This window comes from Podarcis melisellensis (genome assembly GCF_964234715.1).
Source record: "Podarcis melisellensis genome assembly, chromosome: Z".
NCBI classification, from domain to species: Eukaryota; Metazoa; Chordata; class Lepidosauria; order Squamata; family Lacertidae; genus Podarcis; species Podarcis melisellensis.
The window spans coordinates 23,684,978-23,708,970 of NC_138547.1; the positions used below are offsets into that span (position 1 = coordinate 23,684,978).

The 23,993-nt window shown below is 43.0% G+C and overlaps 1 protein-coding gene across 4 annotated transcripts in view; it reads left to right on the forward strand.

The window, feature by feature from the left end:
* The window catches only part of LOC309362021 (uncharacterized protein C8orf48), a 384,870-nt gene that overhangs the window by 357,959 nt on the left and 2,918 nt on the right, over positions 1-23,993 (forward strand). For 2 of the 4 annotated variants that reach the window (XR_014164717.1, XM_081897497.1), the window contains exons 1-5: positions 12,427-12,577; positions 16,160-16,421; positions 17,460-17,585; positions 21,152-21,384; positions 22,905-23,057. Coding sequence is in view for 3 of the 4 variants with exons in the window: in XM_081897497.1 (XP_081753623.1) it covers positions 16,217-16,421; positions 17,460-17,585; positions 21,152-21,384; positions 22,905-23,057 (717 nt within the window). In the remaining variant the exon portion in view is untranslated. Of the gene's footprint in view, positions 1-12,426; positions 12,578-13,000; positions 13,076-16,159; positions 16,422-17,459; positions 17,586-21,151; positions 21,385-22,904; positions 23,058-23,993 lie in introns of those variants that run through there. The other 2 variants (XM_081897498.1, XM_081897499.1) reach the window with 2 other exon arrangements.

The window sequence follows — 23,993 nt, forward strand, 5'->3', positions numbered from 1 at the left end:
CCTGTTGTTCTACTTGCCTGATAATATAACCAATTTAAAGGAGACTGGCAGTGGGAGGCTGCATCTGTAATATACGTATTCTCATTACCGGATAATGAATTCAGGGATGAAGAAGTGGTGTTTCTCAGTTTCATGTCACAACAGAGGAGCTCAGGCCCACACTTGTTCTACAGTGCAAATTTTGGGAAGGTCCCTTAACCTCTGTGTTTCAGTTTTCTTGCACTTTCAGGAAGCTCAGCTATAATTGCCTCTGCAAAATTTCATTGGGCAACTGGTGCCAAAGAATAAACTTCAGTTTCATGACAACATAGTGCTGTAAGTTTGCAATTAAGAATTAAGAAAAAGGCTTCCCTGAATCAGTGAACTTCTCCCTATTTTCTTCATTACTTTACTGCAGTTGTACTGAGGCTCCTAAATCAGGGCCATTGCCACTGATTAGCAGGAAATGGTATTAGAAATTGTGTCCTGGGGACTCCTAGTACAGTATCCTGGACCATAGGATAAGATAAGAGCAAGCAAGCTTCCCCTGAAGCCTGCTAGCCTTCTGGTGCAATCCTATGCACAACAAGCAAGGTCAGTGGGGCTTATTTCTAGGTCAGCGTGCATAGCGTTGTAGCTTACCAATGTTTACTTGCAACATGCAGCCATAGGGAACCACTGATGATACAGGGTGCGTTTCCTCTTTTTGTGAAACCAGTGGTGAATGGTCTGTGAATCCTAGGTCCTAGCAGCCTTACCTTCCCCACACTCTGTGGGACATGTTTTACAGGTGTTGGGGTTGCCCACCTTCACCTGCCCATCAGGTAAAGTACTTTTGCTTGCAAAGATTTGCATGTGTGGCCAAGCAGCTGATCAGTCATGCCTGCAAATCTCATTTTGGCTTAGCCACAACTTTAGCTGCCCTACAACTGACACCATAATTAAGCCATGGTTAGGGCTGCTGGCAGTTAAAAGCCTGATAATGAATCAACTAAAAATCCTTAATTGGTTGAGATCCCTATATTTGACTATTAATCTTTACTCCGCAGTTTCATTAAAATCTTAAGCAACTCACACTAGTAACATTTAATTTGTATGCATGATTTCTGATCCATCAGGGGCAAATGCAGAACAACTGGACTGAAGACTGTTTCCTAGTGAAGATGTGGATAAATGGAAATTGAAGCCATTTTATTGAAATAAAAAAAATGACAGCAGTCCTTCCAAAGGATGCATATCTCAAGTAATTTTAAATGCAATATTCTGCTATTACATGATAAATGGTGGCTAAGTGTAATTTCAGTTTCAATAGTATATCCATTACAGTTGTACCTCTGGATGCAAATGGGATCCGTTCTGGAGCCCCGTTAGCATACAGAAGCAAACGCAACCTTCGTTTGCGCAGGTCGCGATTCGCCACTTCCGCGCATGCGCGAGCAACGAAACCCAGAAGTAACGTGCTCTGTTACTTCCGGGTCGCTGCAGCGCGCAACCCAAAAATACTTATCCCGAAGCTACTTCAACCTTGCTGTCTAAGCTGTCCCATTGGGCATACGACTCAAACTTGATTGGCCATGAGCAAGCGGGCTTTAGGAACAATTATTCGACCACTGACCATATGGTAATTATGTATCATCTTGCCAGAAAATATTCTGCCCCGAGTCGGGGGCGCCTATGTGTTGCTTTCATAGACTTAAAGGCCGCCTTCGACAGTATCCCAAGAAACTGTCTATGGAAGAAATTAGAGAGATGGGGCATAGATAGAAGGCTGTTATGGCTTATAACCCAATTACACCACGGGTCGTCGGCTAGAGTGAGACTTACACCGGCGGGAAACCTATCCAATGAGGTCCCAATAAATAGAGGAGTGCGCCAAGGCTGCATTTTGGCCCCACTCCTCTTCAACTTGTTTATTAGCGACATGAAGCTCTTTCTGAGTGAGTCTCAAGCCAACATTCATGCCCCCCGCCTAGCTGATTTTCGCTGCCCTCTGCTCTTATATGCTGACGATGCAGCGATCCTTTCCTACTCTAGAGTCGGTTTATGCAGAGCTCTAAAGATTTTTGCGGCTTACTGCAAACTCAACCACCTGACAATTAATCATGGAAATTCAAAAGTACTGGTCTTTACCAGGTCTCGGAAAACTTACAGCTGGAAGTTAGATGGTGTCCAATTAGAACAGGTTTTCAAATTTAAATACCTGGGAGTCTTTTTCCACTATAACCTAAGCTGGAAGCCACAGATACAGTATTTACTGAACAAAGGGAAAACAATACTTTACACTCTACCCCACATTTTTTTGCGGCCGACGGAGCCCCTCACATCCCTTCTGCATTGAAGGTGTACCACGCAAAAGTGGTTTCCACCCTCTGTTATGCTGCCCCGCTCTGGGCCCCAGGGTCCAATTTAACATCGCTGGGGACATTGCAGAATCAGTTTCTCCGTCGCCTCCTGAAACTCCCCATGTGTGTGAGCAATGCAGCCATACATCTGGAGTTAAGGATTGCATCATTGGAGACGGTCATCTGGAAGCGAGTCTTTGGCTATTGGCTGTCCAGCTGGCATAGGCTTCCCGACCATTACCTCTTTCAGTGCCTCTGGCGGGATGACTTTGTTAACCCGTGGGTAGGAAAAATCCATGCCAAACTTTTGAGCATCGGAATTTCCCCAGCGGACTCCTTAAAGATGAACCTACGCTCAGCCCAAAGCCTTATCGAGCAAAGATTAGCAGACATTGAAAATCAACACAACCTCTCCAGGGGTGGGGGTGTCTGCTCTCCCAGGTATCACGGAATAACCCCTCTACTTGGCCTTCCATCATACACGTCATCTCTTTCATCTGCACCACACCGACTTGCATTTATTCGTGCAAGGTTCAATGTTTTTCCATCGAACCTGTTGAGCTACAGATTTTCCAAGGGTTTGGTGTCTCCGCTATGCGAGTGTGACGGGAAAACAGTTGAATCTCTTCCTCATATAATGTTCAACTGTCCCTTACATAGCATAGCTAGGACTAAATTCCTGGGTCCTGCTTTACTGCGCTTGGTTGGCAGGCCTGTTGAGTCACATGCCGCACTGCTCTTGCAGGATACAGATCCTTCTGTAACTCTGCAGGTGGCGAGATTCCTGAATGCGGTTATCTCACACACAAAAACCACCAAAAAATTACAACAACAACAACAAAAACTAATCGGACAGTCATGATGAGAGTGCATGACGGATCTCGTCTCCAGTTCTTCTTTTTCTGTGAACCGTCCCTTGGATCTTTCCGGGCCCCAAGCCGTTACTGTCACTGTTCAATGACCACCCTTGCATCGTGGTGTTCCCCTTCTGTTGTTAGATGTACCGGTTTTTATGCTTCTGTGCTTTTATGTTTGTACATATTTTATGGGCTAATAGCCGTAAATAAATAAAATTGAAAAAAAATTTGACTGTACTATTCCTTTAAAGGAGCTTTTGAACTGTATTGTTGCACACCACCATAATCTTCAAGTGGTTTGATATCCCAGGGGTTACACGTGCTTACACAGCATTCTGTTTTCCTTGGAATGAGGGATAGCAGAGCCCATGGTGTGTTTAGGAGATATGGTTTATTTACACATATATACAACCTGAGCATAGGATGGAGGGGCTTGCAGCATTAACACCCCAAGAAAGTCTTGCTTCTCCCCTAGCCACAGCTTTAGATTCCAACAGAAATCAAGCACAACTTTTCCTGACAGGCTTCCACCTTCTGCCTTCTGCTTATAGTTCATAAACACCTTAGCTCTGGTTTTTGCCCTTCTAACTAACAGCCAGTTGAAAGAGGGGAGGCACCCAGAGCCACTTCCTTAGCAACTCATACTAAAGGGCCATCTCCAAGAAGCTAGCCTTGCTACTTCAACAATTGAATCCTCCATTAGATTTTAACCTTTGTTAGATCTAGGAATTAGAAGGGTCTCGGGCATGCACCCTATACCCACCCCCACCCTAAACTCACACTATTGATGCTCTTTAAAATATTGATATGGGTTCCCATATGGATTTAAAGCCCTAAACGGCCTCTGTCCTATATACCTGAAGGAGCGTCTCCACCCCCATTGTTCAGCCCGGACACTGAGATCCAGCGCTGAGGGCCTTCTGGCAGTTCCCTCATTGCGAGAAGTAAGGTTACAGGGAACCAGGCAGAGGGCCTTCTCGGTAGTGGCACCTGCCCTGTAGAACGCCCTCCCAGCAGATGTCAAGGCAATAAACAACTATTTTACTTCTAAAAGACAACTGAAGGAAGCCATCTTTAGGGACGTTTTTAATGTCTAATGCTGTATTGATTTTAATATTCAGTTGGAAGCCGCCCAGAGTGGCTGGGGAAACTCAGCCAGATGGGCGGGGTATAAATAAATTATTATTATTATTATTATTCCCACTTCCCTAGCAGTAGAAAGGTGCAGAGAGACTTCATAAACAATGGGGGGGGAGGAATCAGCCCAAGGACCACCACTACCATGGGGGCCACATGTCTGTGGTGGGTGAAGCAGGAGGCAAAAGAGGCAGAGAAATTACTGTTACCCACACTCAGTGCAGAAAACTCTATTTAAACTATGCAAAAGTTAGAAGGTTTCTTTAGTACCATGCACATATCTGCATCCAGAGAAGCAAGAAGTATTATCACAGTTGAAGGGCACGTTCCAGTCAGGCAAAAGCACTGAAGGAGGGAGGGGAGCAAGGTTAGTGGGGCTGATGACGTAGAAAAAAGATGTAGCCAAGGGAGAATCCCAAGATAAGAAAATAAAAACAGAGAGAGCTGCATTTGGGCTCAGGCTGGAGGTTCTGCACCCCACCTTTATAGGATTAGCTGCCTTATTAAAATAGTATTGGAGACTTGGAAGGTTTATGGTGCAAAGTCCGTAGTATAGGCTATAATTGACAGGTGGGGGAGATTCTCACTTTAAACACTGAGACCACAAGATGCAGGTGCAAGTTTCTTTGAGTGTCCCCCTTAAACTGCCCCCCTCCATATGAAAGGGTGGCGGCTGTTCAATCATAAACCTTTTCCAACTAGATACGGCATTGACGTGTGCGAGAGAGTCTGGTTTATCCTTTCACTTTGTTTCTTTACACCCAGGGTGACAGGCAGCTGGTACTGATGCAATTACTTATTACATTTATATCACACCCTATCAGGGCCGTCTTTAGCATATGCATCACCGGGGTGCAAAGATCCGCCCAGCACCCCCAAATTTAGTTTAGCCCCCAAATTAACGTTTATTATGTTTATGTCAGACGCTACGCTTACGCCTTATCTCTTGTTTACGAAAGAAGGGAGGAAAAAGAAACAAACTTTTTTATTTGCTCATTTATTTACATTACACTTATACTTAAGTATACAACACCACCACACTTAAACTTATAAGTACTGTTTAGGCTCCTACTTAGGAGAAACGTCAGTCGTGTCAAAGGTGCCGCTGACCCTGCTGCCACATAGCAGCACATCTCAATAAAACATGTAACATAATATTTTGATGCAAGAGTTAATTTTGTGTGCACGGTGCAGTTGAGAATGACAATGTCGTCGTTGAATCTGAAGTGCCGCCGTTGTGAATGACAGTTGCTGCTGGTGGTGTGGTGCGTCTTTGGTAAATGAGCCACAAAGTCGAAAGTCCTTTAGTGAAACAGTAGGTATACATTTTGGTAATACCTAGGTATATGTGTAATACCTAGGTATATGTGCTAGGGACGCAGGTGGCACTGTGGGTTAAAGCCTCAGCGCCTAGGACTTGCCGATCTAAAGGTCGGCGGTTCGAATCCCTGCGGCGGGGTGCGCTCCCGCTGCTCGGTCCCAGCGCCTGCCAACCTAGCAGTTCGAAAGCACCTCCGGGTGCAAGTAGATAAATAGGGACCGCTTACCAGCGGGAAGGTAAACGGAGTTTCCGTGTGCGGCTCTGGCTCGCCAGATGCAGCTTTGTCACGCTGGCCACGTGACCCGGAAGTGTCTCCGGACAGCGCTGGCCCCTGGCCTCTTAAGTGAGATGGGCGCACAACCCCAGAGTCTGTCAAGACTGGCCCGTATGGGCAGGGGTACCTTTACCTTTACCTAGGTATATGTGTATTTCGTTTTTCTAGCTTGATCAAAATTATTTATTATTTCATAACAGGTAGATAGTTAAGAGCTTAGGCAGCTTCAGCCGTGGGCACCTGGTGCCCCCCAGAATTCAGTACCCGGGTGCCCCACACCCCTTGCACCCTCAGGTAAAGACGGCCCTGCACCCTACCTTCAATGAGCTGAGGGTGGTGTACATTGTTCTTCTCCTCTGCATTTTATCCTCACAACAACCTGTGAGGTAGGTCAGGCTCAGATTGAGTGACTGGCTCAAGGTCACCTAGTGAGCTTCATGGCTGAGTGGGGATTTGAACCCTGGTGTCCCAGGTTCTAGTTGAACACTCTAACCAGTGTTCCCTCTGCAATGGAAAGACATTGCATCAAACCACCATGGAGAGCACTGGGTCCAGGTGATCTGTGTACCCCCTCGGACTGCTGCCCAGGTGCTAACTGGAGGTGGACAGCTTCAAGTCCTCCTCCCCCACCCCTTTTCTTCTTTGGACTGTAACTTCAAACAGAAGACTGCACACTTTAAAACAGGACACAAGACCCCGCTATGCAAGCACTCACAACACCAGTAAGAGGCAATGGGCTGTATCCAGTGTTAACGCTATAGTAAGGCTGTAGACCTATTGAAATGAATGGACCTAAGTTGGTCATCATGGCCATTAATTTCAATGGGTCTTCTCTAAGTAGGACTTAGCTTTGTTGTGTTGATTTCTATCTGCTTTTGTTAATTTATAAATGTTTATCTTCACATGTTGATATGTTATATATGTTTTGTGACAGATGTTCTTTCTATGTCAACGACAATGGTACTGTATCTTTAATTTTCTCAGAAGATACTAGCCTTTACTGCCTTTACTGTCCACAATATAAACCAGTTGTGAGTGGTAAGAATGAAGAATGTTTAATTTAGAAAAGAACAGTCTCTCCTCAGGGGAAAAATGTTAGTGTCATCGCAAACCTTGTTATTATAAAATGCTGTAGAATAAAAGATAGTAGACTTAGTTCTTCGTTGCTGGGTTCTCCATGAGCATGAGTGTCCCTGAGTGAGCACTTCTACTGTACAAGTGAATGGCCTTTATCTATTTCCAGGGGGTGGGGGGTAAAGTTTTGTACTTTGATTATCTAGTTCTCATTGTATGAAATGCTTCTCTGTGCACAGAGTCAGGTCCAGCCTCAAGACATTTTGCTCCCTATTGCAAATCTCAGTTTGATGTACCTGACTTTAATGCTGAAGTCAACATTGCCCATTGAACTTATGGGCAAGAGGCTAGCATATGGGACTCAAGAGGGAAGAGGGGCAGCGCTGCTGCTGCTGCCGCCACCGCCACACCAGAATCTGCCACCTGAGGCAGCAACCTCACTCCACCTAAAGGTATAACCAACCCTGCACATAGTGTATTGCACCCCAAAGGATACAAAGAGTACAAGTTCTCGCTCTCTCCCCCCCCCCCCACACACACACGTAATAATGATGGGCATATTGTGAACAGTGGGAAAATTAGAGTGTGTGCCCCTAGTTAGACGTAGAGCTGATTTTTTAAAAAATCACTTAACATACAATTAAATGCACTTCTACAAGAGCTTGTCAGAGTCTCTTATGTTACACAACACTAACACTCTGTATAGAAACAGCTTGAGAATACTAACACTGACGAATCTTAATATCCCATGACACAACTAGGCTGGACTATCTATTAGCACCTTCAGGTTCTAGGGGAAAAAACAACTGTTTACTTGCAAGAATGATACTCTTCAAAATAAAAATTATGACAGGAACAAGGGGCATTGTTGGCAGTGGTGTGATCTGCAGAAAGACAATGAAAAGGCCTGGGTTGGAAATCCACAGACTGAAAGCACGGAAGGAGACACCTGGGCTCATAGCAAGCTTTGCAAGCATGCAGGAAGGGGCCCAGTTCAATTCCCAATTCCAGGTAGGGCTGGGAAAGACTCATGCCTGGAACTCTAGAGAGTCACTGCCAGTCAATCAAGACAAAACTGAGATAGATGCACCAATGGTCTGACTTTAAAAAAGGCAGATTCCTGTGCATGAGAAAGAGCCATAGTTCTGTGGAAGAACAAATGGCTTGCATACAGAGGCTTTGGCTTCAGTTCCTATCAGCTCCAGGTAGGGCAAGGAGAAATTTCCCCTTTGAAATCCTGGAGAGCTGCTACCAGTCAGTGTAGACAATATTGAGCTAGATGGACCAATTGTATAAGACAGTTCCCATGCATGTCACACCTTGCAGGACTGAAGTGACAAAGAAGCATTGCCAACCTTTAACTGGCTCTTCTTTCCGTGCCTCTAGCAGCCATTTGATCTGCATCTATTTACAGTGGTACCTCAGGTTAAGTACTTAATTCGTTCCGGATGTCTGTTCTTAACCTGAAACTGTTCTTAACCTGAGGTACCACTTTAGCTAATGGGGGCTCCTCCTGCCACTGCGCTGCCAGAGCACAATTTCTGTTCTCATCCTGAAGCAAAGTTCTTAACCCGAGGTACTATTTCTGGGTTAGCGGAGCCTGTAACCTGAAGCGTATGTAACCCAAGGTACCACTGAACTCTATATACAGTAGGTAAATCCAATCTATATATATTGCAAATGTATATCACTCCAAGGAGATCATGGTTGTACACAGGGTCCTCTCACCTTCTTCTCCTGTTTTAACCTCGTAACAGGCAGGTTAGGATAAGGGATAAGTGACCAGCTCAAAGTCACTCAGTAAGAACTTCATGGTTAAGTGGGAATCCTAGTTATGACATGTGTGAACATGCTGGGAATGTAGGCTTGGGAGAACACATCTTTGAGACTATCCTACCATGTGATACCCAAAATCTTCCTGACACAGTGCATGCGGAAGGTATTGAGGCATTGCTCCCGGGGGACGGGCTGTAAGTTGCCCCTGATGCACTACCATAATGCAGCATGTTCAACATGCAAGCCTAGTAGACCTTCATCTTGATATTGGTTGTTTCGGTACTAACTATAAAAATGATCTTCCCTCAATTGGCTTTAAAGTGCTTTGTTTTTCAGTTTCCACATTTTTGTCATTTTGCTGGGTAGAAATCGGTGGAGTACAGCTGATGGGACTGTAGTTACCTTACCTGGTTCATGGACAGCAGAATTTAACTGTCCCCCAAGCCCTTAGGGAGGGGACTGAGGATTTTGAAAGATCTGGTAACTGATCTCCCACATTTGACCCTTAGGCTTCAGCTTCTACTTCAGACCATTGCTGTTTTATGGGAAAGTTTTATTGTTTTACTGCTGTTTTACTGTGATTGTTTTAACTTTTATATTCTTGTAAACCTCCTTGGAAGCTCACTGAGCTGAAGAAGACTGGCCTTTTCAATAAGTAATACATTGGCCTCAGAAGCCAGGGCAGGACTTGCTGTGGCACAGTAACTATATTTATTTAGGTATCTGAAGAAGTGTGCATGCACACGAAAGCTCATACCAAGAACTAACTTAGTTGGTCTTTAAGGTGCTACTGGAAGGAATTTTTTTTGTTTTGACTATGGCAGACCAACACGGCTACCTATCTGTAACTATATTTATTTACTTACAGTGGTACCTTGGTTCTCAAACACCTCGGTACTCATACAACTTGGAACCCAAACACTGTAAACCTGGAAGTAAGTATACCGGTTTGCAAACTTTTTTTGGAAGCCAAACATGCTCTGTTTTGAGTGTTACACTGCCATTTTGAGTGCCACACTTCCATTTTGAGTGCCACGTTTCCGTTTTGAGTGCCACTTCCATTTTGAGTGTTACGCTGAGGTCTGTCTGTTTTTGCTATTTATTTTGCTGTTTTGTTTCTGCTGCTCTTTTTTTGTTTTTGTGACTGTGTGGAATCCAGTTCAGCTGATTGATTGATTGAGTGACTGCAGTACATTGTTTATTGCTTTCATTTTATGAATCAATGGTCTCGTTAAATAGTAAAATTCATGTTAAATTGCTGTTTTAGGGGTTGTTTTTAAAAGTCTGGAACAGATTAATCCTTTTTGAATTTGCTTTCTATGGGAAAGTGCACCTTGGTTTAGAAATGCTTTGGTCTTGGAACAGACTTTTGGAACGGATTAAGTTTGAGAACCAACGTACCACTGTATTTTATTTTAAATATTTCCAACGGGGTGCTGCTTGCAATTCATTCCTGTAAATAATATCTACATGAAATAAGCAAGGCAATAAAAATGTATATATTCCTTAAAGCCCTAATGCTAAATATTAATATTAAATGAAGACAATGTAGCAGCTACAGAAAAGTATTGGACTATCCTAATGTTGGTGGTGAATCATGGTATAAAAGCAGAAATGTTAGAAGTGTGTAAGAAAAGGTTTTGGGGAACCTCAAAGCAGGGGTAGCTAACTCCTCTTCTCAGGGCCTGATTGGGTCCCCAAAACAAAATTTTATGCCACTTCCCCCCAAGAGTCCAATAATTTTGCCAGCGGAAGCAAAAACTAAACAGACTCAGTGCTGTGGTTAGCAGAGTGATTTAAACCAATCTACCGAGCCCAGTGTCTTTATGGTGTAGAATCCCATGGCTTTGAGAAGGTTATTGGTTCTCGCTTCTGTAAAGAAAGATTGCAACAGATCTGCCCTAATGTCAGGAAGCAGGAGAACTTCAATACTGTAGTTGTGCGTATTTATGAACAACAGATCAGCAACTCAGGGGAGCAGCAGGACTTGCTACACAAGGCAGCCATTGCAGTGTAGTGGCTAGAGTGTCAGACTAAGATCTGGGAGATCAAGGTTCAAATCCCCACTTAGGCCTTGGGCCAGTCAGTTACTCTCAGCCTAACCTACCTTGCAGGGGTGTTGTGATGATAAAATGGGGTGGGGGGGAGAGGAAAACTGTGTACACCACCTTGAGTTGCTTGAAAGAGAGGTGGGATATAGGTACAGTGGTACCTTGGGTTAAGAACTTAATTTGTTCTGGAGTTCCATTCTTAACCTGAAACTGTTCTTAACCTGAGGTACCACTTTAGTTAGTAGGTCCTCCCACTGCTGCTGCGCTGCCAAAACATGATTTCTGTTCTCATCCTGAAGCAAAGTTCTTAACCCGAGGTACAACTTCCAGGTTAGCGGAGCCTGTAACCTAAAACGTTTGTAACCTGAAGCACCTGTAACCTGAGGTACCACTGTATAATACATAATACACAGGGAAGACTAAAGTTCCAACCAGTTCCTAGTGACCCACACACCAAGAAAGAGGATGGGCATTTGAACTGGAGAGAAGGCGCATCTGTTAGGCCACACACACTACAGATGGGGATGCAACACTCTCCTGCTCTAATCATCCTATCAGAAATACCCTGATTCCTGCTTGAGCACATGTGTGAGTGTGGGTTGGTCACTTCCATCTGTAGCCACAGCCAACCTTTGGGTATTGAAAGACATAACACATTTTTATTATGGCATTGATGGAGATGGATTGATTCTGTAAATTAAAATTTAAGCCTTCTGTCCCATGTGTGCGGAATATGAGAATATGTGAAGCCCTTTTTAGCAGAGTAAAACACTTATGTGCTTTTGCAGCATTAGGCAATTTCACGTCTTATCCCTGTTTACTTGTGATCTGCTTACCTTGCCCTCGTTTGCTGCCATTGTTAAGAATAAACTTTTGTGGACTAGAAGCAACTTCATACACAAGCGTATAAGAGCGCCTTTGATTCCATTTGTGAAATGAGAGAGGTGGCTGAATAATATCCTAACTTCATTTTCAGAGCCAGCTTTCCCGCCTCTAGTTCAAAGCAATATAGCATTTCTCGTTTTGAAAAAAAGGCCACAGCTGTTGGTTCCCTTAAGATTGCTGATCTAGCACCGTGATCTGCTTGCCTCTGCGCCATAAGCACAGAAGGACCTTTCTTCAGTGAATGAAGCTACCATCATAGCTGTCAACTTTCCCCTTTTTTTAAGGGAAATTCCCTTATTCCGAATAGGATTCCTCGCAAGAAAAGGGAAAAGTTGACAGCTATGGCTACTATGTGTATTCTTAGTAAAATGAACCTAAAAACGCAACCCGCCCCACTTGAGCACGCGCTGATTGGTCCCGCCACCCCCCGAGAAACTCTTTGCGGGCCTGGGGTGTGTGTGGAAACCCCTTCTAATAAAAGTCCCTATGGACTTGTGCAGACCGCCTGCTTTAATTATTTAAATATTCCTATTACATTACATAAATGTCTCGCCGCCGCCACACACACACACACACACACACACGACATCGCTCCAAATTATTTGTGGTGGGATTCTGGCTAGGGCAGGTGAAATTGTGTCTTGCTTGGCAACCCCAAAACCTGCAAAGGACGATCGCGCTGAATGCGGGTGGGAGGAAACATCAGACCTAGATGCAAACCAACCACTCGAAGCAGAACCCGAGAGCGACGGCAACGTGAGCGGGAGGGAAGTTAAGAGCGTGACACCCACTGCTGGCTCGCGGGAGCCATGGCAACTGCAGCGAGCGGCCTTCGACAGGCGGGCGGGCTGGGCTTTGATTCAAAGCCAAGCTGCATTTAGGTGAGAGGCTCGCGGGGGGGTTGAAAACAAATGCATGTAGCCAGTCTATCTCTGGCGTTTCCTCGTCTTGGGAAAAGGAGGCCCAAAACGCCTCCTCCCCCCCCTCTTATGGTGTCTCCCCCCTCCTGCATCTAAGAAGAGAAGATTTAGTCACGAACGCTCCCCCTTTTTTCAGAGTTATCAATTAGCTCTGCGTTGCTGTGCTAGGATATAGCAGCTGCTTAACCTGGCAACCAGCTGCCCAGCATATTTCCGCTGTGGCTGCTTTTATTAATACTGGTCTACCTTACAGGGGTGTTGTAAACATAGGAGTGCTGCCCGTACTGAGTTAGTCCGTTGGCCCATCTACCTCGGTATTATCTACACTCTACAGTTCACCAACTGGCAGTGGCCACCCCACCCCTGGGGTTTCAAGCAAGGGTCTGTTCCTAGAGATGCTGCGTTTTGAACCTGAGACCTTTTGCAATGCCCCTGAACTATGTGGCCCTTTTCTCATAGGTCCAATGCAAAATGAGTGGTGAATAGTAATAGTTATCACGGTCACGTATTTGAAAGGTTCAGAATGCTTTGTACAGTGGTACCTCAGGTTACATGCGCTTCAGGTTACAGACTCCGCTAACCCAGAAATAGTACCTTGGGTTAAGAACTTTGTTTCAGGATGAGAACAGAAATTGTGCTCTGGCGGCGCGGCGGCAGCGTTAGCTAAAGTGGTGCCTCAGGTTAAGAACAGTTTCAGGTTAAGAACGGACCTCTGGAACGAATTAAGTGCTTAACCTGAGGTACGACTGTATACAGTTAAAAGCAGCTCTGTACAGGCAACTCCCCATCTATGTATGTTAAATGCACTGCGCATGCACGCATTACCATGAATCCAGAAGTGGCACAATAAGTCCCCAAAAGAGCGAGAAAACAGCAAAAACACCAAACCAACAAGAGAAGGTGCCTAGCAATCCTTTGCACGTGCAATCTTGGGAGCCCTTGCACCAGTACCTTTGGGACTTGTGGAGAGCTGGAGTTAGAGCACGGAAGTTTGGAGGGAGCAGTTGTGGTGTTTGCAGGCTTTTTCTATGGTGTTCCTGATATATACAATTTTTCTTAAATGTGTGGTCTGTGAAGCTGTTAATCTAACTCTTAGTCCTTATTCCCAGGCAAAACAATATGTAATCCTGAATACACTAGGGAATAAGCTTCACTGACCACAACAGAATTTGCTCCTGAATGAAGAAGCATCAGGATGTGCTGTCAGGATATGTAACTGCATCTGTGCAGATCTCACCTGTCCCTTTGTTGCCATAGCCTGAATTTAGATTGCCTGCTGAAGTCACCCAAGTATTCTAATTTGTTCCCGGCTATAAACTTGCCAGAAGTTGTCAGGAACATGCCAAGTTGGTCCTTTTTAAACATGGACAGAAGGTAATTTCTGCTGTGCTGCTAAACTATGCTTGGGTGCATAAATAAAATAAAAGAGCATTTATCCAGTGTACCTTCTGGATACATGATAGTCCTGATAGCATCATTGAAGTAAAATGTGTTTGTGCTTGTTTTAAAAATATGGGACCTTATCTTCTCAATTCTTTTAGAGGGTTACTTCTTTATGTATGAAGGTTTTTGCTTTTAAAATTAGGCTATCAGTGTGCAAATATTTCTTTTAGAATATGTAATTTTTATCATGCCAATGTGTACTAGAGGCAGTCTGATCTTAGTTACAGAAAAAGGAATTGTATTTCCTTGCTAGAGTTAATTGTTTTGCTTGTGGTGGTGGATTTTTTCTTTTCTTTTGATACTGGTCTGTCTCTGTAAAGAAAAAAAGCTCAACAAAATAGAATCTAAAGTACCTGCCAATTTTTCTGGGCTTGTAGGATTTATAAGTACAGTGGTACCTCGGTTTAAGGACAGTCTGGTTTAAGAAAGATTTGGTTTACAAACTCCGCAATACTGGAAATAGTGTCTTGGTTTGAGAACTTTACCTTGGTCTAAGAATGGAATCCGAACAGTGGAAGGGCACCGGCGACGGGAGGCCTCATTAGGAAAAGTGTGCCTCGGTTTAAGAACGGTTTTGGTTTAAGAACGGACTTCTGGAACCGATTAAGTTCGTAAACTGAGGTACCACTGTATTAAGCAATACATCTTTTTTTAAAGCTAGGGGTGGGAAGCTCTGAGTGCTCCGTCACCTGAAAATATGTTCAAGTGATACGAAACCTTTTATTATATGCTTCTCTGTTACTCATCCATGTATTTCCAGACCTTATCTGTGACTATTATTTTTTTTTATAAAAATAATAGTACTTGCAGCATTAGCCTTTAAAGCTTTTCAACCTATTCACTTTTATGGTTTATTTATGGGGTGCTGCTTTAATAGAGTTACTGTTTTGTGTTTTGCTTATTTTAATGCATTAATTGTTGTATCATGTTTTAAATATTTTATTGTAAGCTGCCTTGATAATGTATTTGTAGGGCAGAGTATACATCTAAAATGTATTTCACAAGTTCTTAGGATATACATTGGCTGCCATATTGTTTTTGATTCAAAATTATTGAACCTAAATGGCTTGAGACTGGGATACCTGAATTACTGTCATATTCTGTAAGAACCAAATGGCCTTGGTGCCCTAGTTGTGAAATTCAGTGCCAAGCAAATTTGTCTGGTGTCATGATTACGTACTGTCTTTTCAGTATCAGGCAAACTTCTTTTTACCTGTGCTTTCAATGCCCAGTACAGTGGTACCTCAGGTTAAGAACTTAATTTGTTCCAGAGGTCCGTTCTTAACCTGAAACTGTTTTTAACCTGAGGTACCACTTTAGCTAATGGGGCCTCCCACTGCCGCCGCGCCGCCAACATGTGATTTCTGTTCGCATCCTGAAGCAAAGTTCTTAACCCGAGGTACTATTTCTGGGTTAGCAGAGTCTGTAACCTGAAGCGTCTGTAACCTGAAGTGTCTATAACCCGAGGTACCACTGTAATTTTGCTCCTTCTGTTCTTTTTTGTGCTCTTTTTTTTTTTTTTTTTTTTGGAGGGGAGGGTGGTTATTCACATGTGTTAGGTGCTTTTTTAATAAGCTACATTAAGCCTTGCTTTAAGAGAAATTGGAGTATAACATTTCATAAAACCAATAATGACTGCATTGGGGCACAAGCTTTCGTGTACTAGTAATCCTCAAAAACTTTACGTCACAATAAATAGATTCAGTTAGCCTTTCTCCCAGGTACACACAGCATTGTAGCCTTAAGTTTGTACCCAGTGTTAGTCATGCTGGGAGTAAAACCATTAAAATTAATGAATGTGACTAACACATCCATTAATTTCAATGGGTCTGCTTTGAGTGTGAATTTGGATGCAGCCATTAGTCTCTAAGATGCCACTTATTATTTTACTTTTTGCTACAACAGACTAACATTTTTATCCTCTTGGATTTTATTCATAAATGTGGGGGTTGTGCAATTAATCACTGGTGGTATTGCTGCATTTCAGACTAATATTCAGAGTTCATTGTTGACTGTTGTGCTGACAGTGTACAGAGTGATATTTTTCTATTAGCTCCCTAGTATTACATCTATAATAAATTTTGCATTGATTATTTTTAGTTGAACATCCTTGTAACTAGCTGGCCAGACAACTCTGGGACGTATGTATCAGAGCAGATGGACCTGAGGAGGCATTGCAGCAGCTCCATCCCAGACTATTCAGAGGATACGTTTACATCTTTCAGTGAAGGAGAGGAGGAAACCTACAGACAATATGAAAATGACCCATTTGAATCTTATTACTCTGGAGAGGAGTCAGAATGCCGTGCTGTGTTGGATCTGTCTGAAAGCACATGGCAATCATCAAGTCAAAATGATGAAGGTGTGTTAGGTTCCCTATGCTTTTTTATCAGTTCTTCATTCAATCCTATGTTTAGTGGGAGGAGACTTAGATCAGCAAAAATGCAAAGAAAAGCAGAAGTGGGGAAGACAGAGAAAGGGAAACGTCATTTGCAGGGTTCACAGCAGAACACTCAGAATACTGGTTTACCAGGTCAGAATGTTATTTTTGCTGAATACACTTAGCAGTACTGTACAGGAAGCATTATGCGCCAAGGAGGAAGTGTAGATGTTTAGTGGTGGTGACGGTAGGAAGACCTTCCATCTTCCATGTGTCTTGGGTTCACCTAGTAAGTGCAGGTGATCACTAACTTCCCTTTGCTAGGGTGACAATTGTGGACAGACAAAGCTCTCTGCTAATGTAAGAGAAAGGCAGAGATGTAGGAGGCAACTAATACAGGAAAAGCTGATGAATCCTGCACCCATTTCAGGTTCTGTACTTGTGCCATCCTTTCACACCAGTGGTAACTACTTGAGCAAAACAGTGCAAAAGGCTCTACACACATTTTCCTCATACAAGCCTGCTCTTAGTTCATGTTGTACAGCCAGACCATTCAGCCCAGGCTAACAGTGGCTGCATGCCCATGTGTTGCAGCAGCAGGGAAGGGTGGACATGGCAAGAGGTGGTAGCTATTCTGTATAAGCATTAATGTGAAAAGTGGATGACATGCCATCTAAAGAATATTTACGCAGAAGATTAGCCCTAATAAGTTCACCAGCACTCAATTTAAGGAGAGCATAGGATTGCAGCCCTACTGTTCATCCTGTGTACATTTAATTGAGCATAACATCTATTGTGCGTGGAATGAATATGAATATAAGAAGTGTGGGGGCTAAACTGGACCTGCACCTGGTTCTATGTCAGGAGGCTTTCCTTCTTTGAGTCCTGTGATTTCCAGGGCATGTACATTACAGGAAAGTTGCCCCATGTGAAGGCCTGTTTATTCCTCCTTTGTGTGTGTGTGCATGTTTTACTCTGTTCCAACACTGTCCTCCTACATACATTGCCTTTCCCCCCCAGATCAAAAATCAGAAGTTTTGGAATCTGCAGTTGTAAGAGAATATTTAACTAGAAAATGGATCAGTCTCCTGAAAGAAAACAAAGCTAGCACTCGGCTAGCTAAACCTGCCATTGAACCAATTAACAGTGAGTCATTTTTTAGATGTGACTTGTAAATCAATAAATCATTCAATCATTTATTCATTCATGTAGCCCATTTGACTGTTGGACGGTCTGTACTCACTTCCAGTCTTCTTCTTCCCTGCAAAGGTTTTGAACATCATTTCTAAGTGAGGGACGTCCCGCAGGGCTCCCCACGCTGCGGATAGCAGCCTGCCACCCGGCGCGTGGGGCACCCTGAAGTAGTGCGCCCCTCGTGCCAGGCAGACATCCGCAGCATGGGGAGCCCTGTGGGACCTCCCGCAGGGCTCCCCACGCTGCGGATAGCAGCCTGCCACCCAGCGCATGAGGAGCCCTGAAGCAGAGCGCCCCTCGCGCCGGGCAGACATTAGCCAGCCCCACAAGCTCGGGGGACAGCGGGGAGGCGGAGCACCGCCATACCGCTGTTCCCCGACCTGGTTTTGGGGAACCAATGGGAACCTATGGGACGGAGCGTCCTATGGGACGAAAAATACGGTAGATCTTTTTGGACTGGTATTATATGGTCCTGACAGCCGTTCCCAGACACCAGTCTGGCAGCCTCACAGAGGATTGAGGAGATAAAAATTGAAATCCAGTTCTGCACCCCTGTGCTAGATGATTGACTGGAACTAGCTGCATGGAATGTGTCTTGTTGGTGGTGGACATATTTCCAGTGGCTTATTGTATATTTATTAGGGTTGCCATATGTCCGGAATTTCCTGGTTATAGCTGGTATTAAGCCCTCATAAACAGCGTCCGGGTGGAAATGGCTAAAATGTCCAGGAGCATCTGGACATAAGGGAGTCCATGTTGGAAGTGTAGATTTTGGCGAATTTCATTCTTTTAAAAAAAATAGCTCAACACCCCACCCCACCCCATTTTTGAGATTTTGCAGAAAAAGTTCAACAGTTTGGACAAAACTAAAAATGACTTTGCCCATCCAAAAAGAAAGCTAAACAATTTTGTGTTGTGTCCAGATTTTCACTTTTTGAAATATGGCAACCTCATATTTATGGGTACATAAATCTTGATTTTAACTGTTAAAGCCTCTACAGAAAGCTTTGACAACATGCACCAGCCTACAGAATTCTACCTTCAAAAGTGTTAGCATAGGTTCCTTGGGTTGGCTTTCTGATCTTCTAGCAAAAACTCTATTAAATTGTGTTATGTTTGGGTCAACCAATATAGTCTTAAACACACCAGTAGCATCTTGAGAATGTTCCTTTGAAGACAGAACAGTAACAGAACAGTGAAATAACTGCATATGCTTTTATATTCTAAAGCCCCAAAATGCATCCCTGGGTTTTAATAAATGCTGGAATCTACAGCCACAAGAGCCTCTTACAATTTGTTTTATCCACTTGGAATTGGTAGGGACAGCTTCTTAATCGTTTTTATGCATAATTGAAGATTAGCTGCAGGATAATTAAGGCCTACTCACTAAGCCCAGAAAAACATAGCAAAGATTATGGGATAATACAGTACATACAGTGACTTGCGATCTCGATCACACGCTGTCTGTACAGTGGTACCTTGGGTTAAGTACTTACCATAATTCGTTCCGGAGGTCCGTTCTTAACCTGATATTGTTCTTAACCTGAAGCACCACTTTAGCTAATGGGGCCTCTTGCTGCTGTTGCGCCGCCAGAGCACGATTTCTGTTCTCATCCTGAAGCAAAATTAACCCGAGGTACCACTGTACAAGGAATGTGAAATACAATCAACACAGGCTGGCTTATTTGTAAATCCCATTCAATTCAGTGGTCTTGTACTAGATCATTACTTGGATAAGGTCTATAGCTTTCTTTTTAATTCCATTTTTCAAATGACCCTCTGGGCCCTCTCCTGGCACCAGCTGTTCACTGGGAAGGGAGGGGAAACCATTTCTGCAGAATTATCTTCCTTTCAAATACAGGTAGCCATCTACACAGAGGTTACTTTCAAAGGCACCATGCGCTGGTGAAATAATGTATAATTGAAACCCATTGAAAAAGTCTGCAAACACCCCACTCTGCCCCCATATTGAATGTGCGTAAACGGGGGGCTGCCTGTATGCATAAAATAGTCTCTGCAGCTTGCAATTGCAGCCATATAATATCTGGGATGCAGTTGAATTTTGTGGTTTGATGCTTTAAGTATCTGTTAGACAGGGTTTGCAGTTCAGTAGTTAGTAGACATTATTTGTATTCTTCTGCTGAGATTGTGGAGTTCTTTTTTGCCTTTTGCACAATTGTTGCAGATAAAAAAGTGTTGGAGAGTTTTAGTTTCTTTTTTTTTACAAACTTTGTAAAAGGTCTGCACAATAAATGGCAGGTGAAATTTCAGCATTTTCATAGAACTGTAGAGTTGGAAGGGATCTTGAGGGTCATCTAGTCCAACCCCTCAATGCAGGAATCTCATTTAAAAACAAACAAACCAGAAAAGCACTAGCATTGTATATGAATATAATTTATTTAAGGTTGACCAATGAAAATAACATTTTAAAGAATCTAACACACACAGGATCTTTATAAGATAAAAAGAAATCAGAAAGCAATTACAACCTTCTAAGAGAAATTGCAGTGTTTAGAAATTTTGCAACTTGCTTTGTAAAATAGCAACAACAATAATTAGAGGACTCTTAAAATCATCCTAGAGATTATCTTGTCCACCATTAAAGAATACAATGACTACATATAAACAAAGCATGAGGCACTACTCTGCCTCTTCTTTATTACAAAGAAACTATATGCTATTTACACGACTTCTTACAGCTACCCTCTAAAAACATTGAGGATAAGGTATTAAAGTTTGTTATTAAAAAAAAGTTTTCCTACATTTCAGAAGAGATACCCAGTTTGAATAAGGTACTCCATTCTCATAAATAGAGGCAGGTAAACCCTGCACCCAGGGCTTGGACTGCCAAACTTGTCAGCAGTGCACCTGTGGAGCTAAAGGTCCCCAGATGAGCACAGCTAGGGCTGTGAGCATGTGGCCCTCTTGCAAAAGCCCACATCCTACTGGTGGTCTGTTCAGGAAGGAGAGAAAGAAGCCCTCTTTCATCTGTCATCCATGGATGAGCTGTTTTGGTTATTATCTATATGTATCCAAAGCCCCAGCTGTTTAATACATAATCTGTTGGATTAGAGCCTAATAGCTGCCTAGAATTATTTTCTGAATATTTTTTCATATATTTTCCTCATGCACATTGTAATTTCTGATTTAAAAGGAGTCAAATTAAGCAATTATCTGAAACTGTTTTCATTAATGTCTGCATTGAGGGTAATTCTTGTGTCACTTTTATTTACCACATTTCCATTTTCTTTTAATTACCACAAATTCTGCTGTAATATCAAGCATCTAATTATTCTTTTGAAACACATGCTTTCCCCTTTGTTCTAGGGCTATTTATTTTCAGTTGTTTTCATGGAGAGGCTTGTAGTCTGCATAGAGCGTATTGTACACTCCGAGTTGTGGGAATACTAATTCCTGATGACAGGCTGCACAGATGGGAGTTGGATTAGTCTTTTCCTGCCTCTTCAAGTAGTCATATTTATATGTATGTATTTTTTTTGCTGGTGCAATATTGACAGAAATTATTGAGGTATCTGAGGAAGAACTGAGTGCTCTACAATCCTTTTGTGCCATCAAAATAAATCAGCTCCATGATACACCAAGCCCAATGCCATTGAAGAGGAGCAAGCATAATGAACAGAGGCACGCATTCACTTCAGAGAAGCCGTTGACATTTGATTTGAATTGCACAGTCCCTGATCAACTACTGAACAGACTCCGTCTGAAAAATATCAAGGAGATACTGAAACAGGTACTAAAAGAAGGAATGGATCTGTCTTTAGTTCCAGGGAATGTTCCTGGCAAATGTTGATTATCTTTGCTAATACAGATGTTGAGACTTGACTGGTACTGATCCTTTTATGTATATTATTGTCATTAAATGACAAAGTTCTTTTCGTAACACTGAAACTAAAACATGAGGTTGGGCTTGTTTTTTCCTTGCATTACTAATTCAATCCATATTTCAACCAAACTATTTTTGTTTACCATCACATGATCTCACAAAACACATTAATGTTTACATAAGTGCAACTCAGCTCTCTTAAAGTTTTTTAACGTTCATGGTATTGGGAGTTTGTTTGTTTTTTAAAAATAAGGCAAAGCAAATTTGTGTTGTGATTAAAGTAATTAACTCAAGTTCTTCTTTAGTGCCTTTTTTGTTTCAGACTACTCTTGAGTATGAGCAGGGGTACTCTGTGATGTCATGATTCCAAAAAGATGGTGATGGTGGTGCAAAAATCGTTCATTCCAAGTCTTGCTCATGCAATTTTGTGTGAAAGATTAATTGCCCCCAAAGCACTATAAGAATGTGTCCTTAAAAGAGGACTTGTACCCAGATCAGCAAAACCCAAGCCCAATTCTCTGTTTGATTGGGAAGTCAAATGCAGTTATGAGTTTCAGGGATGCCCTTGAAGGATGTTCTGTCTTCTGGCCACATCCTCTGTTCTTCAAAGAGGCCTCCTTTTCACAGGGATGTGGTGGGATAGATGAGATGTGTAAAACACAGTGTTACCCAGTAAATACGCATTAACAGCTCTGTGGTATTTGATATGTGGTTGTCTTATGCAGGAATTTGATATGTAATTGTCTTATGCAGGAATCTTATGTGTAGGTCTTATGTGTTCATATGGAGGACTTTGGTAAAATAAGCCTAACTTGCTTATTCTTGGTTTAGTAGTGAACCCACATTAATGCTTATACCATTTAACCTCACAAGCCACATAAGTGGGAATATGTACTTGAACTGTGCAGCAATCTGTCCTCCAGTTTTGCCCTGCAAAAAAAAAAAGACTTTAATTCTTCTGCCTCATTCTCAGGGCACTTTACAGCGCAGTCCTAATACTGCCTGCTCATAGGTACCGGTAAGTATAAACTGTGTTATTCCCAAACAAGCATGTGTAGGATCAGAAACTTAATAAGTGTTTCAGGAATTCTTTACAGTGGATCCCTTTTTAAAAAAAAGTTAGTCTTTTTGATACCTTTCGGTGGCCAAAAGTTTTGAGCATGTTTGCTTACTACAGGAAAAGATGGGTACATACCAGCCATTAAAATACAATAGCTTCAAAAGAGTAAGACCAGCCTTAAGTGAAACAGAGGTAGTCTGACTACATGGGGTATAAAAGTAACTTGGACATGGTTATTGATCTCATTCTGTGGGGAAAGTTTTTTCATTAAGTAGTTTGCATTACCTTGGAGAGCATGGCATGTATAAAAGTTAGACATAGACAGTATTTTAATGATTTTAATAGCTATTTCTTACTTTGTTCTCAGGTAGCAGACACTGAAATGCATCAACCTTCACAATGTGCCCATTGCACCAAGAAAAGAGCAGAGCTGGCTGATGATGCTTTTCTCCGACGATGGAAGGCCTTGATGGAAGGGGTTTTACTTAAAGAGAAGTTGGAAGACTACATGTATACCAAAGTAAGTCAGGATTTAGGTGGAGAGAGAGGCATTTTAACAGCCTAACAAATAAATATAGATGAATTAGATTCCTGCATCTCAGGGGGTTTAACTAGATGATCCTCAGGTGCCTCCCAACTCTACAACTCTATGATTCTATGAGTATAAAGGTAAAGGTACCCCTGCCCGTACGGGCCAGTCTTGACAGACTCTGGGGTTGTGCGCCCATCTCACTTAAGAGGCCAGGGGCCAGCGCTGTCCGGAGACACTTCCGGGTCACGTGGCCAGCGTGACATCGCTGCTCTGGCGAGCCAGAGCCGCACACGGAAACACCGTTTACCTTCCCGCTGGTAAGCGGTCCCTATTTATCTACTTGCACCCGGAGATGCTTTCGAACTGCTAGGTTGGCAGGCGCTGGGACCGAGCAGCGGGAGCGCACCCCGCAGCAGGGATTCGAACCGCCGACCTTTCGATCAGCAAGTCCTAGGCGCTGAGGCTTTAACCCACAGCGCCACCTGTGTCCCATTCTATGAGTATACTTATACTTATTTACAAAACTTTGGATTGCCCCAGGTGTCCATGCAAACCTTTTTTTTTTTAGTGGTTTATGGCAGACAAAGCAGAATAAAAAGAAAGCAGCTCCCTTCCACTTTGCAAAGCTTTCCTGTTTAATTCTTGTTAGGTGGTCCTTGTTCCTGTCAGTTGCATGCAGTTGCTCTCTCTTTCTGTTTTCCTCTTTTGCAGAATGTGGAAGATTGACACTTTACTTTATTGCACAAACTTCATGAACAAAACATCCCCCTTGTTTCCTCTCTGCTTGCAAGTTTTGTTCAGGACTCGGAAACACTGGCTTTTTTTTTTATCTTGGTGAAAAGGTTGTGCAATTTCCCCATGTGCAAATTCCCAATTGCACTGCTGTACTTACCAATTCTACGAGGGACGCGGGTGGCACTGTGG